General features: G+C 44.4%; 1 protein-coding gene across 2 annotated transcripts in view; it reads left to right on the top strand.

Annotated features, from left to right (window-relative positions):
* Window positions 1-12,346, top strand: part of Adpgk (ADP dependent glucokinase) — a 25,409-nt gene extending 13,063 nt beyond the window's left edge. Inside the window, exons 4-7 of one of the 2 annotated variants that reach the window (XM_028774382.1) lie at window positions 6,229-6,349; window positions 9,113-9,309; window positions 9,849-9,947; window positions 10,893-12,346. In XM_028774382.1, coding sequence (XP_028630215.1) covers window positions 6,229-6,349; window positions 9,113-9,309; window positions 9,849-9,947; window positions 10,893-11,444 — 969 coding nt within the window. In that variant the 3' untranslated portion in view covers window positions 11,445-12,346. The remainder of the gene's footprint in view (window positions 1-6,228; window positions 6,350-9,112; window positions 9,310-9,848; window positions 9,948-10,892) is intronic. The other variant, XM_028774383.1, reaches the window with a different exon arrangement.
* The last annotated feature ends 3,985 nt before the right edge of the window (window positions 12,347-16,331 follow it).

The following is a 16,331-nucleotide window of genomic DNA, read 5'->3' on the forward strand; positions in this document are numbered from 1 at the left end:
AGAGAGAGAGAGAGAGAGAGAGAGAGAGAGAGAGAGAGAGAGAGAGAGAGATTGATTCATTTAATCCTCACAGATCACAGAGCCGGTAAGGGAAATCCTCCTTTTATTCTTCCCCTTGGATATAGAAAAGTGAGTCTAGCAGCTCAAGGTTACATCGCCTGCCTAGTGTTACCTAGACCTATGATTTGAACCAGCGTAAATCTAGCTTTAGAACTGTGCTCTGTTTCTTAGAAGTAGATCTGGAGAGTCTAGTAAAGGCTGAGTGACTGATGGTGAGAGAGAAGTCAGCTGGCAGAAGAGAGAGGTGCCCTTTATTTGTGAGGACTAGGGGGTCTGGCTCAGTGATATGGTGCTTATGCAAAGCCATGGGTATGATCTTTTAGTACTACAAAAAGTCTGTGTGTGTGTGTGTGTGTGTGTGTGTGTGTGTATCATATGCACATGTGTAACCGGGGCTCCTGGCTACTGAGCCATCTCTCCAGCACATCCCTTTTTAAAAAAATGTTTGCCCTTTCTTAAACACTGATGCTCCTTTAAAAAAAGAAATCATTCATTTATTCATTATTTATTTTTGTACCATAGTTTCTCTGTAGCTCTGGCTGTCCTAGAACTCACTTGAACTTGGAGATTGACTGCCTCTGCCTCTGAGTGCTGGGATTAAAGGCGTGTGCCACCATGCCTGGCTTCCTTTTTTTTTTTTTTTTTTTTTTTTAAGTATGTTATTGGGCCACATGCATGCTAGAGAAGCACAGTATTACTAACCTATACCACCAGCCTCCTTTTCTGATGTTAAACCAACTTTGGACCCTTGGGATAAACTGTATTCACGATGCATTACTTTTTTGTAAGTTAGGTTCCATTTACTGAAATTTTGTTTAAAGTGTTTACATCGGTTTCTGTGGGGAGATAGTGATTTGTGTTGTTCTTACAATGTCTCATTTTGCTATGAGTATAATAATGGCGTTGTGTAGTAGAATTAATTGAGATATATTTCCTCCTCCTTGCATATTTATGTTTGGCTTGGTTTTTTTTTGATGTTGGTTTCTATTCCATAAATGGGGCATGCACATGCATCTCATGCCATGATTCATTTCTGGAGGTGAGAGAATGAGTCCCAGTGTTGGGTATCTACCACGTAATCCACGTGGGGATCAAATTAGACCGACAGGCTTGGCAACAGGTACCCTAACTGCTGTGCCATTTGCCTGCCTCATTTCAAGTTTGTTTGTTTGTTTGTTTGTTTTGTTTTGATTACTTGTTTGTTTTTCGAGACAGGGTTTCTCTGTGTAGCCCTGGCTCTCCTGGAACTCACTCTGTAGACCAGGCTGGCCTCGAACTCAGAAATCTGCCTTCCTCTGCCTCCCAAGTGCTGGGATTAAAGGTGGGTGCCACCACTGCCTGGCTCAAATTTTTAAAAAGAATTTAGGAGGGGAGGGGGAAATGGGGTAAGGGGATAACATCTGAACTGTAAATAAAATATCCAATAAAAACACACACACACACACACAAAATCTTCCTGGAATTAAGAAATAAAATGAAACCAAGCTGAAAAAAAAAGAATTTATATAAATTTTATTATTTTTATTAGTAGTATTTTTTATACTGTCCTAAATATTTATAGAATTCACCATGTCCTGGACTTTGGGTTTTCAATATGGGAAGGTTGTTGTTATTATTAGGTTCAGAACTTTGTGTTATCTCTTTGATTTCTTAAGATGTGCCCTTTAATAGAGGTGCGTTGGTTGATTCCTAAATACTTGAGAGTTTTCTACATGTCATTCTTTTACTAATTGCTATTTTTGTCCCATTCTGTTGGCATTCCTGGTGACTAGTCCAGCAAGATAAATCTCTTTCTCCATCTTGCTACTTATTGCTACTGTTGGGTAAGCCAGGTTTCTTTTTTATATACACATGGTCCTTTGGTGAGTGGCCATTGGAAGAATGCAAAGAACTATAAGGTGTTCTTTGTTGAGCTATTCTGTCTGTGTCTAAGATTTTAGGAACAAGTAGAGCTATCCATGCCCTCTGCCAGTTCCTGTCTTGGTCATTCCCTCTTCAGTCAGCTTTGAGTAGCATCTACTATTGGTATTGATGCTCAGTTCTTAAAGCTGCATAGAGCCAGGGTCACCTCTAACTTTTCTCCGGCCTTTGCCCATTCAGTGTATTAGTATGGTATCTATCTTTTTCTATCCTTGTGTTTATACTCTATTTGCATATTCATAGTTAATGTTTTTTGGTAGATGATATATAGTGGGACTTGCTTTTTTATCCAGTTACATAATCTCTGCCTTTAGGTGGGTATGGTGGTTTGAATGAAATGGCCCTTACAGGTTCATGAATGCAAATGCTGACGTAACCAGGGAATGGAACTGTCTTGGAAGGACTAGGAGGTGTAGCCATCCTTATAGGAACAATAGTGGCCTTGTTGGAGGAGGCGTGTCACTGAGAGTGGGCTTTGAAATTTTAAAAAGCCCACACTAGGCCCAGTCTCTCTGCCTGCTGCCTTTGGATCAGGATGTAAAACTCAGCTGCCGCTCTAGAACCACAGGGGAGGAAGAGAACAACAATTAATTCAGAGCTATCAGCCCCCAGTTAAATACTTCCTAAGAGTTGGTTTGGTCATGCATGGTGTCTCCTCACAGCAATAAAATAGTAACTGAGAGAGTGAGTGAGGCCGTCTGCATTTAATGCTATTGGCATATTGAGTTAGATTTAAATCTGACATCTTGCCATGTGTGTCTGCTTGCTCTACTGTTTAATCTTCTTGTTTTATATTTATTCCACTTAATTTTACCTTCTTTGACTTGCTAGCTGTGGTTTTTAGCTTTGCTATTTCAGCAGTTTCTTTAAGGTTTATATTGAACTTTTTTTTAACGTGTATGTATGTTTTGCTTCCATTTATGTGTCTGTGTATCACATACGTGCAGTGCCCATGGAAGCCAGAAGGGGGCATCGTTTCTCCTGAAACTGGAGTTGCAGGTGGTTGATAGCAGCCACGCAGGTGCTGAGAATTGGACCAGGTCTTCTAGAAGAGCATCCAGTGCTCCTAACCACCCTACCGTATCTCCAGCCTTACACTGACTATCTTTAGTTTATCACAGTTGTGTGATAAACAGGGAGACAAGCAAATAAACGTCTGTTCACAGCAGATATAGGGCACCACCAGCAAACCAAAGTAAAGGGTCAACTCAAATCTAGCCTGCCTTTAAGAGTATGGGAGAGACATTAATTATAGGAACATGGAGCTGATATACCACCAAGGAGACACACACACGCACACACACGCACGCACACGCACGCACACGCACGCACACGCACGCACACGCACGCACACGCACGCACCATCTTTCTCCTAGTGAACATTAACTGCCTCTTGGAGAGGGGGAGAACAGAACCTTGTGAGTTTGGGACCTAATGATTCTCTCTTCCCCAATGAAGGCCTTAAATGGGCACAGTATTTGTATAGGTGATCACAGACGCTTAGAATTCAAGAGAACAATGACAGTGTATTCCTGGAAAACAGCATTTCAGTTTATTACAGTCCTGGGTTAGAAACAGTAAGACTAGAATGACAGATTCCTGGGTAGGAACTGACACAAGCCAACCCTCAGAAGACCTTCACAGGAGACGGGCTGGAGGTGGAGAGCAGCAGCATTGGAGACATTTGCATCTCATAATGGGGTATGCAGGGGACTGGACCAGCCTTCAGAGCTCTCAGAGATGGGGATCTCTGACTAACTCTCAGCTTTTTGGGGCTGTGGTAGGAAGCCCCAGACTGTGTGACTTAGTCTAGCCTAGAAATCAGTACAGGTAAGACCATAACTTTTCTCATAGTTACAGGAGCCCCCAGGGCCTGGGATTACTTTTTCTGCTGAGCTCTGAGTGTTCCATCAGGCTCAGCAGGAGCCTTTGGGGGTCTCTGTTCTCTCAGAGTGACTACATCTTAAAGTACACACCCATTCTCCAACATATGTCCTATAAGAACTTTAAAACGTTGAAACCTCCCTCCCTTAATGCTATATTCTGTAGACCAGCTGCCAAAGAATTTTAAATATGCTAGATTTTAATAATTACTACCTTTTAAAAATAAGCTTTTTCCACACTTTGTTTATATATGTAAATATATTTTGTTTGGAGATAGGATCTCACTGTGTAGCCCAGGCTGGCATAGAACTCAGGTTCACCTGCCTCTGGAATGTTGGGATTAAAGGCATGCACTACCATGCCCAGTTTATATATTTTTATATATTGCTTTTGTGTCTGTGTGTCTGTGCATGTGCCACAGCATGCACATAGATACATATGGAGATCAGGAGACAAACTGTGGAAGTCATTTCTCTCCTTCCACCATACCACTGGCATCAGGGTCAGGTTATCAGGCTTGGTGGCAAGCGATTTTACCTGCTGAACCATCTCAGGATGTGTTGTCACCGCCTTAGCTGTCACACGAGTTATAAACCTTCCACTGCACTCACTGCGTGTTGCGTGTGTCTTTCCCTACTCTTTATCATTAAGCAGCCACACCCCTCACCCACCCACCCCCATCTCATTGCTCTTTCTTCTCAGTCCACATTCTCAATCCACATTTCCACCTCCTCTTGTTGCCGTTCCCCCGAAAGACTTCCTGTTATTAATAACATTCCCTTTGATGCCAGTCTGTTAGTGAGTCATAATTTTTCCAGATTTAAACATCTGGACGTCCTCCTGTGGTAAGATGTATCTGTAGGGCTCCGCAGGTTAATTTGTGCTGTATGTGGATGGTTGGACTCTGCCTAACGTCCGAGTGCTTCGAAACTCATTTCCTGTGGTTGGCCTATTTTTTGTTGTTTTAGGGATGTGGTTCTCACTATCTCAGAAGTGAAACTCTAGGCAAGGATTAGGGGAAAGGCAATAAAGTGACAGGACCAAGAGATTTTGGAACTGACAGGAGGCATCCATATCAAAGTGGAAAGCAGAGAGGGAGGTGTATTTTTACTCAGAAGCTAATGAGTCTCTGTACAAAACAGCGTACAAATAAAGTGCTCATTTGCCAATGAAGATGGCTGTGAGGTGTCTGAGTAGGGTGTGTCAATCTGAACCAAAATAGGGATATCCAGGGAGTGTTTTCACAATGCCCCTTTATGTTTTGAGTCTGTCAGTTTGGTCTTGAGGGGTGTGACAGACACTTCACTGGACTATGTGTGGTTCAGCCGGGATAGGAAGGGGCGTCTAGCGATAACAGCCAGGAGGAAGCCCAGGCTCAGGCTGAAGCCAAAGGTTTTAGAAATGTTTCAGAGCACGTTCCCTAAGTTGAAGGCTCTGTGGTCACAGCAGTTTAGCATAGTGAGGAGGCAGTCCCATAGACTCATTCACTAGCCATGGACATCTGGTGAAAAGAAGTGGCCCTCTTTTCCTGTACTGTAAAAATTTCAACAAATATTTTTATTTGGCAGCTTTGAGCAAACACTCCCATGTCTTTTTGCTTACACAAAATACAAGGGATTTTTAAAAAGACTGTGTAGGAGCTTCACACAGTATGTGTTCTTGCCATCCGAGCCCCCCAGGAGCCTGTGGCAGGCAGAGGGTGAGTCTGAGGCCAACCTGGACTACATAGCTAGTTTACCACCTCAGGAAAAGAAAGAAAACTGCCCATCCCGCCCCTGTTAACAGAGTGTATGTCTCTGTGTGTGTCTGTGTGTCTGCCTTGGCTGTCTTATAATAAAATACTATAAACAGTGTTAAATCGAAAAATTACTTTCTCAAAGTTTTGGAGGCTTGAAGGTCCAAAATGAGTTTCAGGAAGATGTTACGGGCCCTTTTGTTGACTTACATATGGGTGGCTAACTGTGTTTCATCGTCTAAGACCTTATTTAATCATTGTCCCCATAAAGGCTCTAGTTCCAACAGCATCACACCAGGGTTAGGCCTTCAATGTCTAAACTTGAGGGAGACACATTCACTCTGTAATTGAGTGTGGGCCACAGAAATTGCGTAGATATTGAACAGCTAGGACTTTGTCATTCTGTAAAACTAGGTACATTGTGGTCATACTCTTACAAACCTATGCCCTGCTGATAAAGGGTTCCTGTGCTACAAACCTCCAGATCAAGAGAAGAGTCAACTAGATTCTGATAGCTTGCTAAAATGAATAGAATTGGCTCAAACACACCTTACTGGTTACTGTCTATATTCGGTGGGTTCAGAACTGATCTCCTGGGAGACTGATTTGATGTTACTTATTGTCTCTAGGTTCTTCTTTGTGGTCCAATTGGCCCAAAGCTGCATGAACTTCTTGATGACAATGTGTTTGTTCCACCAGAGTCACTGCAGGAAGAGGATGAATTCCACCTTATTTTAGAGTACCTGGCAGGTAAGGAAGACGAGGGTGTGAGTGGGAGGAGTTCCTGAGTCCTGGTGGGAGGATGGGCAGAGGTCTGTAGTGCACTGTGTGACTGTGCCAGATGTCCTTGTCAATTAGCAGGCTCCCGTTTGGGTTCCCATACCAAAGATTTTCCAGCCCACTGTTCTAAGGAGCTGACAGTAGCCATTGTCTCCATGCTGTGTGACAGGGTATAACAGCATTGAAGGCAGTACTTCTGTCTGTAGACAGCACTGGTATGAATCTAGAGAAAGAGGCTGCAGGAGAGGTCTGTCACCGTTAAATGTGAAAATGTTATAATAATAAAGTTTTCCTTTCTTACCAAGAGCTAAGAAGGGCAGCAAATGTTTGCTCAGCTCTCCTGGATACTGTCTGGGACTTTTCAGGCCCAGCCCTTCCAGGCTGCTTGAGATTGATGCCAGGCCTCTGGCAAGCTTTCATGGGAGTACCTCCTCCTTTCCTGGAGGTGAAATGTAGCATTATGTATGTTTGTTCCACTTACATAATATTCCAGTGTTAACGAATCCAAAGTAACCCATCCAGTGGATTTTATGTTACAAGAATGGAGGTCTGATTCCTGGACAAATGTTCAATACCTGTGTTTCCTGCTTATATCTTTTCCTGCACTCAAGAGCTCTTTAGTTTCTGAGTCAACACATCACTCATGTTAAAAGACTGGGCATCCACACAGCAATGGATGTCCTTATGGGAATACTTAATGCTCTTTAGTGACTCACTTCCAAGTCAGACAGTGACCCTCACTCACCTAGAGTAATTTACTGTCATTCGAGGTATAATATATGCTTGTTGAAAAGTACCCATGTCTCCAAAAACACAGAAGGGACTAGTTGTTTCCAAGTTCTCTCTGATAGATACTAGAAACACCTGGGGACTGTGGCGAGGACAGATCTACACTTAGCCACAGACTGTTTAGTAAGAATGGACGTTTAGTAAGACTGGACACTTGGTGTACTACACAGGTGTCGAGTTGCCGAGTTCAGGGTTTCCAAATAGGAAGTAGGTTTAACACTTTTTCCCGTAGTAAAAAGTGAGGATGAGGATGAGCCTGGGAATGGGTACGCTTGTGAGCTGCTGTGGGAAGCAGCTGTCTGGAAGTACTGGAGAGCTGAGGTGTGTGTCTGGGGGCCTGTTCCTGCCACTTCTGTAGGCACCCAGGCCTGCCTGCATGCTTTGTAGTTAATTTCTCATGGTGGCTTGGGAGTTGAGAGGATACTGTCAGAGCGCTGACTGTTGCGGTGGGGAACCCATTCCACTTTCTCAAAAACAGTTTCTGTCCTTCGCTTGATAAGCTTCACTTTTGGATATCTAGTTTTTTTTTCTTGGACAGAGCAGCAGGCCTTTTGTTAACCTCATGTGAAACTGCACTGCCACAGGCTCCAGGAAGAGACAGGCTGATGGCAATAGCCCTCAGGGCAACTTCAGCTGAAGCAGTTCCTGGCTTCTCTGTAGCTTAGATTGCTAAACTCCAAGAGCATCTATCAACTTTATATTTCTTTTCGTTTTCTTCTCTCTCACCAGAGCACCCCAGAAAAGCTCACTCTCAGCTTTGGTCTGGGAGTCAAGTGAGTCACCACAGAGCTTTCACTGAGTTGATAAATTGAGAGAAGAAATTAATTTTGTGAGGAAAGACACATTAGGTGTTATTCCAGGCCGAGCTCCATCATCTCAGACCACTCCATCAGTCCTGTGTCTTGTGGAAATAGCAATTCTCTACATTCTCCTGTCTGCCTTGCAGAAGCTTGTTTACCTTCGCCTTGCTGTTCCCTGAAGAACTCTTGAGACCCCTGTGGTTCTTTCCCCCAGGCTAAGCTGAGTAGTGCTTCCTAGCACTGTCATGAGAGTATGTTTGCACTATTGTGCAGCCTTGATTGCAGAAGTGCTGGATTGCTTGTCCTCATAGTCATTTAGGTCATCTGTCTGTCTCCTTCTTCCCTTGTTCTTTGCTCACTCATTCCTGTGGCTGTGTGTGTGGCAGATGCATTGTGAAGTAGTGGGATGTGATGAGGGAAACACAGGCTTGCCCTCAGCTCAGTGGCTACCTGACAGGTCAGTGCAGATCTGTGCCAGTCCTACACAGTAGGACACATTAGTGGCTCTGCCGAGGAACTAATGATACCTTCATGGAGGTGGGGTAGGAGAAAGACAAATTTAGGAAGGAAGTAGCACTTAAATTTGTCAGGGAACAGTCACTACTCCAAAACAATTCTGCAAACAAATGATTGGAACAGCTAAATAGTCTTTAGATCCAAAAGCTCAGACATCTCCAGGGACACCAAGAAGAGACAGTCAGCTAGGCTCAGGCTTTCAGCCTATTTAGCTTCCACTGTAAAAAGTACTCAGGGTGTGGCTCTTGGCAGGGCAGCCTGGCCTATCTGTTGGGTGTGCTGGTATGTTCTTGTGTGCTGGTATGGGCCAGTCATGTACTCATGACCCATGCTTGAGTTCAGCAGACAGCAGGGCTTTCTTGGAACTTAAGGGAAGCTAATGATGTTAAAAGACACAAGGCTCAACCTGTTTTTGTTTCTTTGTTAGAGTTGGGTTTAGGATTTGATTTTTTTATCTGCTGCAGTCCTGTTCTGGATGCAGGTCCTGCTGACCTCGCACCAGGGGTCTGCTTGGCCACAGACCAGCATGCTAAGCCAAAGCTCCTGTGAGGCACCTGCAAGTTCCCTGAAGTTGGGAGACTGAAAGCCTCTTCCTTTTCTTCCTATTGTGTTGACTGGGCTTTTCTAGGGGAGGAGTGGGGCCCGTTTAAAGCTCCCCATGCCAACCGGTTCATCTTCTCTCACGACCTCTCCAACGGGGCCATGAATATGCTGGAGGTGTTTGTGGCTAGCCTGGAGGAGTTCCAGCCTGACCTGGTGGTCCTTTCTGGATTGCACATGATGGAGGGACAAAGCAAGGAGCTCCAGAGGAAGAGGCTCTTGGAGGTAATAGCTCTGCTACAGACTTGTAGGTCTCCGCTGGTGTTTTCCTTCAGGCTCCTGCCACTGGGCCTCTAGCTGATGCTGCCTTGTCTTAGGCTCTGCTTCATCAAGGTAGCAGCAGTAGGGCAGTTGAGGACATCTTGCCTGAGCTTCTGTGTCCTGTACTTAACTGAGTGTGGCTGCAAGCTGCAGGGTTTGTAGCTATGTTTTGTGTTTTCTGTACCATCTCACTTCACACCAGCTACACCATGCTTCCTGCAGGTCTGTATACATTGGGGCCAACTGCTCAATTTAGGTCCCAGGAATAGGAGACAACATGAACATAAACAGGGGCAGTTCTGTGTCCTCTGATTCTATAATTCTGGTAGCTCCCTACAGAGTAGAGTTTTTCTATTGGGACAAGCAGCTATTGGCCACAGAAGTGGGGACCTGCACTGCTTCTAATTCTTGAGGATGCAAAGGGTGTTTTGAGTACATCTGGGCTGCTTGCTTCCTCTCCCCTGACTTCTGTCCTAATGACACTGCTGTCCTCCTCCTTGTAGGTTGTGACCTCCATTTCTGACATCCCCACTGGTGTTCCAGTTCACCTAGAGCTGGCCAGTATGACCAACAGGGAGCTCATGAGCAGTATTGTGCATCAGGTAACCATATGGGCCATTCGCAGGCTGCCTCTGATCCTGGGGGCCTCAAAAGGAAGTTCTTTTCTCTTATAAGCCCAGGTGTTTGGGCTCTGACAGGTCCACTGACTGACATGTGGGTGGTGTGTCACTCAGATCTGGGTACAGGGGAGCCAGGACGGATCCAGGACTGGTAATAATGTCCCCTACTGGGTTAGGGCTGTGGCAGTGTCACTGACAGGCCTGAGCCATGGTTCTTCCTTTGGAGCGAGGACTTTAAGTGAAGAGTGTCCGGATATGGGTTTGGTTTTTTTTTTGTTTGTTTGTTTTCAAATTTCAGAGACAAAAACAGAGCCTAACTCAGCTGCTTTTGATTAAACACAAATGTCGAGTGAGCATGACTTCCTAGTGCTAGGTGTCTTACACCTCCCTTTAGGGAGGATTTGGCTAAGTCCCAGGCCTAAACAGGCTCTTCACAGCTGGCCAGCGTGTCAGCTTGACTGCTCATCAGCTCTGTGAGCTTAGGTAGTCCATGAATCTCCACCCAGAAAGTGTAAAAGACGTAAGGTGAGCGCGCCCTCAGGAACCATCAGTTTCATATGAAGTACCAGTGTTATTTTGTACATGGGTAAGAAAACATGGATGTGTCTAAGGCAGGATCTCTGCTGAAGCCCTTGAACCCTCTGTGGTAAGAGTCTCTGGTCTGTATGCAGAGACAAAAGGCAGAGGAAGAGCCTCCACAGTGGTGCGTTGTCTCCTGCCTGTTTACAGTGACACAGAACAGGACGAGGTCTGGAAGGTGTTGCGCAACTCTGCAGTTTCCCAAGTGGTCATAAAGGTGGAGACAGTCAGAGATTTCATACCTGAAACTAGTTTCAGAGATGCCTGCCCAACCTCTAGTCATTGGCTGTGTCCTAATGCTCAAGGAGTTGTGTCCACCAAAAAGAGACCTGTCATTATTTTTGTTAGCAGGTCTTTCCCGCAGTGGCTTCTCTTGGGCTGAATGAACAGGAGCTGCTATTTCTCAGCCAGTCGGCCTCTGGACCCCATGCGTCTCTCTCCTCCTGGGATGGTGTTCCTGATGTGGGCATGGTCAGTGATATCCTCTTCTGGATCTTGAAAGAACATGGAAGGAGTAAAAGCAGACCCTCGGATCTCACCAGGATCCATTTCCACACATTGGTCTACCACATTCTGGCAACTGTGGACGGACACTGGGCCAACCAGCTTGCAGCTGTGGCTGCTGGAGCTCGTGTAGCTGGGACACAAGCCTGTGCCACGGAAACCATAGACACCAACCGAGTATCTCTAAGAGCACCTCAGGAGTTTATGACGTCCCACTTGGAATCCGGCTCCAGGATTGTATTAAACCCAAATAAGCCAGTGGTGGAGTGGCACAGGGAGGGAATAACTTTCCACTTCACACCCGTGTTGGTGTGTAAAGACCCTGTTCGAACTGTAGGCCTTGGCGATGCCATTTCTGCTGAAGGCCTCTTCTATTCAGAAGCACACCCTGATTAGGAAAGCTGTAGACAGTTAGTTGTGTGAGGAATGAAAGCCACCCATCTTAAGAATCCCAGGAAGAACATAGCTTGGGAAATAGGCTTGTGGGTGTCCGAACAGTTCCTAGATCTAATTGGAAGACAGCCAAAGAAATCACAGCAGATAAAACTGTACAGATACATTCCAGCCTGTTGGCAACATAAAAACACTTCAGGTATAATTGAAACTTAGCTATCTACTAATGAGACTGGATTTTTGTTTTTTATGTTGTGCTACAAAGGTTAAAACCTCTTTGTGAATCCCCAGTTGATGTACCATGACTCAGGAGAGCTCATCCAGCCACAGAAAGTACTTTTCTCCTTGCCCACTAGAGAAGGCAGTTCCTCCCCACAAGCCTGACCACTCACGAAACCTGGCGAAGGCAGTCATGACAGCTTACGCTCCTGGCAGAATCAACTTCTCCATTCAGTGTTAGAGTCACAATATTTGGTGTGTGTACCTTCTCAGCCTCCTGCTCTCAGACTGGAAATTCTTGGGAGAGCATTGAGCCACATAATCATTCTGCACTTGCTTGAAGCACCATGCCTTCCTGCCCCAGCTTCATAGATTGGGGCTGGCTGAGAAAAGGCCCCATGGCTTGTTCTTAGCCTCAGTGCTGAGCCTAGAAGTGCTTTCTGCAGCAGAAGACTGGTACTCATTCCTTCTGAGCCTTGAAGAGATGTGTTTTACAACTGGAAAGTGCTTCTGTATAGAACACATCATGTGTTTTGTGTTTTTGTTTTGACACATCCATTAAAGAGTTTGACCTCTTAAGAGCCCCAGGATCATGAATAAATGTGTCATGTTGTATATTTATTTTTTTAATAAATCAAGATTTCTGTGTGCTTTTGAAAATATTAAAACAATTTACATTGCCAGGATCCTAAGTCTAATCAATTTTGTTCTCAACCCCAATCCCACTTGTATGTCACTTGGTTATAGAGGCATTTGTTCTTTGGTCCCTGCCACTGGGTCAGGCAGTCCCTCAAGCTGGCCCCTAGCAGCAGGTCTGTTGGGCGTAAGGTTGTGGAGCTACTGCTGTGGGGCTACCTTGAAGTTGGAGCACAGTCATTTCAAAGAGCCAAAATCTTTTGTTTGTTTTTTGTTTTTTCGAGACAGGGTTTCTCTGTGTAGCCCTGGCTGTCCTGGAACTCACTCTGTAGACCAGGCTGGCCTCGAACTCAGAAATCAGCCTGCCTCTGCCTCCCAAGTGCTGGGATTAAAGGCGTGTGCCACCACCGTCCGGCGAGCCAAAATCTAGACCAAAGTACAAGATGTCTGGCCAGGACAAGGGCCACTCATACCAGCCCTGGCAGCTGCTCCTGGAATGGCAGGTTTTCCCTCCCTGATTTGGGTAAGAAGGAAAGTCTTAAACTTTAAAAAAAAAACCTACACAATTTGCATCTTGAAAGTGAAAGCAAATCTCATTATGGATAATGTTGGCTACTGCTTAATCCTCTGCCTCTCGAGCAACTCAGTTCAGACTAGTTTTGTATGAGGTTTGAGTCTTAGGCCAGCCTGGTCTACAGAGTTTAGTTCCAGACCAGCAGACCAGTCAGGTCTATACAGTGAGACCCTAGCTCAAAAATTCTACACTTTCCCTTTTTAGGTGGGTTCACCTAAGTGGTGAGCTTCTAGCTGTGTGTCACCATGCTTGTGCCTATTAGGAACGTTGAAGTGAGAGAACTTCCTTAAAGCCAAGTTTTGTAAAATCTTTTCTTTTCCTTGGTCTTTTACTTGTTCAACTCCTGCCTAGACTATAGTCTCAGTACTGTCCAAGTGTTCCTGGAAATGCTGGTGAAGACTAGGGTGAGAAGTGTAGTGAGCACCTACCTAGGCCAGTAGCCTTCAAATTTGCTTTCCCTTGAGAATTATTAGAGGCCAAGCTTTGGCATGAAGCACCAGACCCAGCACCTCCAAGTGTTTGTTAACAGATAGATGGCCTTGTAACAGTTTGCATCACCAGCTAAATCCTCCATGCCATCCCATTCCTAACCTTGACCTGTAGTCAACTATTTTTTTCCCTCTGTAAACAGGTAGTTTTTCGTGTTCTGGAGTTTATCAGTGAAACTTCACTGCCTGGTCTTGGTATCCAGCTGGCTTACTATAGAGTCATCCATGTTTCATATGGCTGCAGATTGTATGGCTATAAGTACATACAGGCTTCTACTTTCAGGTAAATAAGCTCACCAACAAGAGCCTGATAGGTTCTTCTCAGAGGAGAACCCTGTGGGACCAGGATGACCAAGCAAAAACCTTAGAGAAGTTGCAAGGCCATTTTACACTCCTGCTGACGACTTCTGACTGACCTGATTCTATCTTGTTCTTGCCACAGTGGAGGTTTCAGGGTTCAGTTTAAACATTTTGTGGGTATTGTTCTGTCTCCCATGTAACAAAGGCAAGATACCTGTTCAGTGTTCATTAGCCACTCCTGTGCTTTCCTCTGCTAAGTTGCACAATACTTGGTTCTAATTGGGTGTTTGTTTTCCTTATTATTAAGCTGGAAGAGTTCATGTTTTCAGATACGAGGTGTCTGTCAGGTCTACTCTCTACAGGCTGCAGCCTGAAGCTCATGTTAATGTCCTAACGTTTGTCTTACCTGGGAAACAAACGGGCACAGCATCCCCACAGTCTCAGGTTTTCTTGGAGCTTTCTTGGAGCACAGCTTTGACAGTTAGGGCTGTAATGAATCTGACTTAATTCCTATGCATAGTGTTATCCTGATGCCATATTTATTTCTTTACTGATAAAAAAAAATACATATTTTAGATAAAAAAAAGTTCTGAAATATGCACACACTGTGGAATGGCTAGATTTCCAGAATACGACATTAAGATCATACAGTAGGTAGGTATTTTAAACTGGCATTTTTCACTTAATATATATTTTTTCTCACCTTGATAGCTTCTTTTTGCACTTTTGTCTGGCTCTACTGAAGCTTATCCATCCACTTGTAAACAGATATCATGATTTTGTCCAAGTTCGGGCATCTGTGTAGGGGCTTATGTGATTGTTTACTATTCATTTTGTCAGATGCTTGTGTGACTCTCAGATCATATAAAAGTATGTTTACTTTTTTTTTTTTTAAGGAGTCTGATAAATGTAGGCATGAGGCACCTAGGCTGCACCCTTGCTAACATTAGTACTGGCAGTGTTCTTGGTTTCAGTCTCTTTCATGGCTCAAAACCATGTCTGTATCTGTAATTATCAATTTGGTCTCATTTTCCTATATCTTTAAAACTGTGTTGTGAGCTGCCTTCATAAAATACCTTTTTATTCCTTTCAGAGTGAATGAGAAACTGCAAATCCAGATGCCTGGAAGACTGGACACATTCGGCCTGTCATCTAAGAAAACCTAAGTCCAGGTACTATAGAAAGCATTGCTTTGTGACTATTTGTGAAAGAAAGGTACACCTGAGGAAAGGGAAAAAATGAACAGGCCTCTCAGTCTCTGTCGTACCTCACCTGAAGAGAAAAGCACCTCTGCACTTGTATACCCTGATACTAAGATTTTAGCCAGATGTGGTAGTGCATACCTGTTAACAACAGCATTTAGAGGTACAGGTAGGAAGATCAGGAGTAGATGCTGTATTCTCTCAGCTACATTGTGGGAGGCCAGCCTAGGTTACATAAGACCCTATCTTAAAAAAACGTATTTAAAGTCATCTTAGAGTCTGGAATTCAGTTCTCTCCTCAGAGATCTCTCTCCTCTACTCTGAAGCTTTATACAGTGAGTAGCTTCATCTCTGCCTGGCTTCTGTGGCCGCCACTGCTCCCCAAGGGAACATCCTACTTAAGGATGTACACTCAGGGGTTGTGCTGAGTCCCAGGTTCAAATCCAGTGCAGCCTGACATGTACCTTCTTTTTTAGATTTTATTTATTTATTTTTTTGTTTGTTTTTCGAGACAGGGTTTCTCTGTGTAGCCCTGGCTGTCCTGGAACTCACTCTGTAGACCAGGCTGACCTCAAACTCAGAAATCCACCTGCCCCTGCCTCCCAAGTGCTAGGACTAAAGGCATGTGCCACCATTGCCTGGCAGACATGTACCTTCTAAAATGGGTTTTTCCCCTCCAGCTCCCTTCCTGAACCCTTTCTCCGTTTACCTTCCATAACACAATGCCACTTTTCCCAAATACTTGTTTTTCTTCTCCAATCTCTGCCTTCATCTTAACTTCTGAGACTTCTAAGCCTGTGCTTTTCATCTGTCACTGAATCCAGATTCCTCTAGCACAGTGGTTCTCCACCTTCCTAATGTTACAGCCTTCTACTACAGTTTTTCATGTTGTGGTGACTTCAACCATAAAATTATTTCATTGCTATTTTACGACTGTAATTTTGCTGCTGTTATGAACTGTAAATATGTGATATGCAGGGTATCTGATATGTGATCCCAAAAGGTGGGTCAAGAGACCCACAGGTTGAGAACCAGTGCTCTAGCAGAACCTTCAAGCAGACTTTGTTCTAAAAGTCCCGTTATGTATGTGCCTAGTAAGGTATCACTGGATTATGTCAAAGAGAGACATGCCTAAAAATAGACTTGAAAAGTTCATGATCCTAGTCCCTCGGTCCCTCTAGTCTGAAGTCCACAATGACTGTCTATTTACCCTATATAGTCTCTTCTCATTTGCCACCTATAAGCAGACCCTCCTGCTGATTTGGCATCCAGTTTTCTCTCTCCTCTCATAAGCTTACATTCCTACCTCTCATCAAGACCTCTATGTTTTAGTAAGTCAATTTAGTCTATACCACCCTCCACACTGATGGAGAGGTGGGTTGTCTCCATTGCTGCATGACAGAACAGACCTGCTACCCAGGCAAGGAGTCACCTCTGGTACTGTGCTTGCCTTCAGGAGTTAGAGGACAGA

Source organism: Grammomys surdaster, unplaced genomic scaffold (assembly GCF_004785775.1).
Source record: "Grammomys surdaster isolate TR1022 unplaced genomic scaffold, NIH_TR_1.0 241, whole genome shotgun sequence".
In the NCBI taxonomy this organism is placed as follows: Eukaryota; Metazoa; Chordata; class Mammalia; order Rodentia; family Muridae; genus Grammomys; species Grammomys surdaster.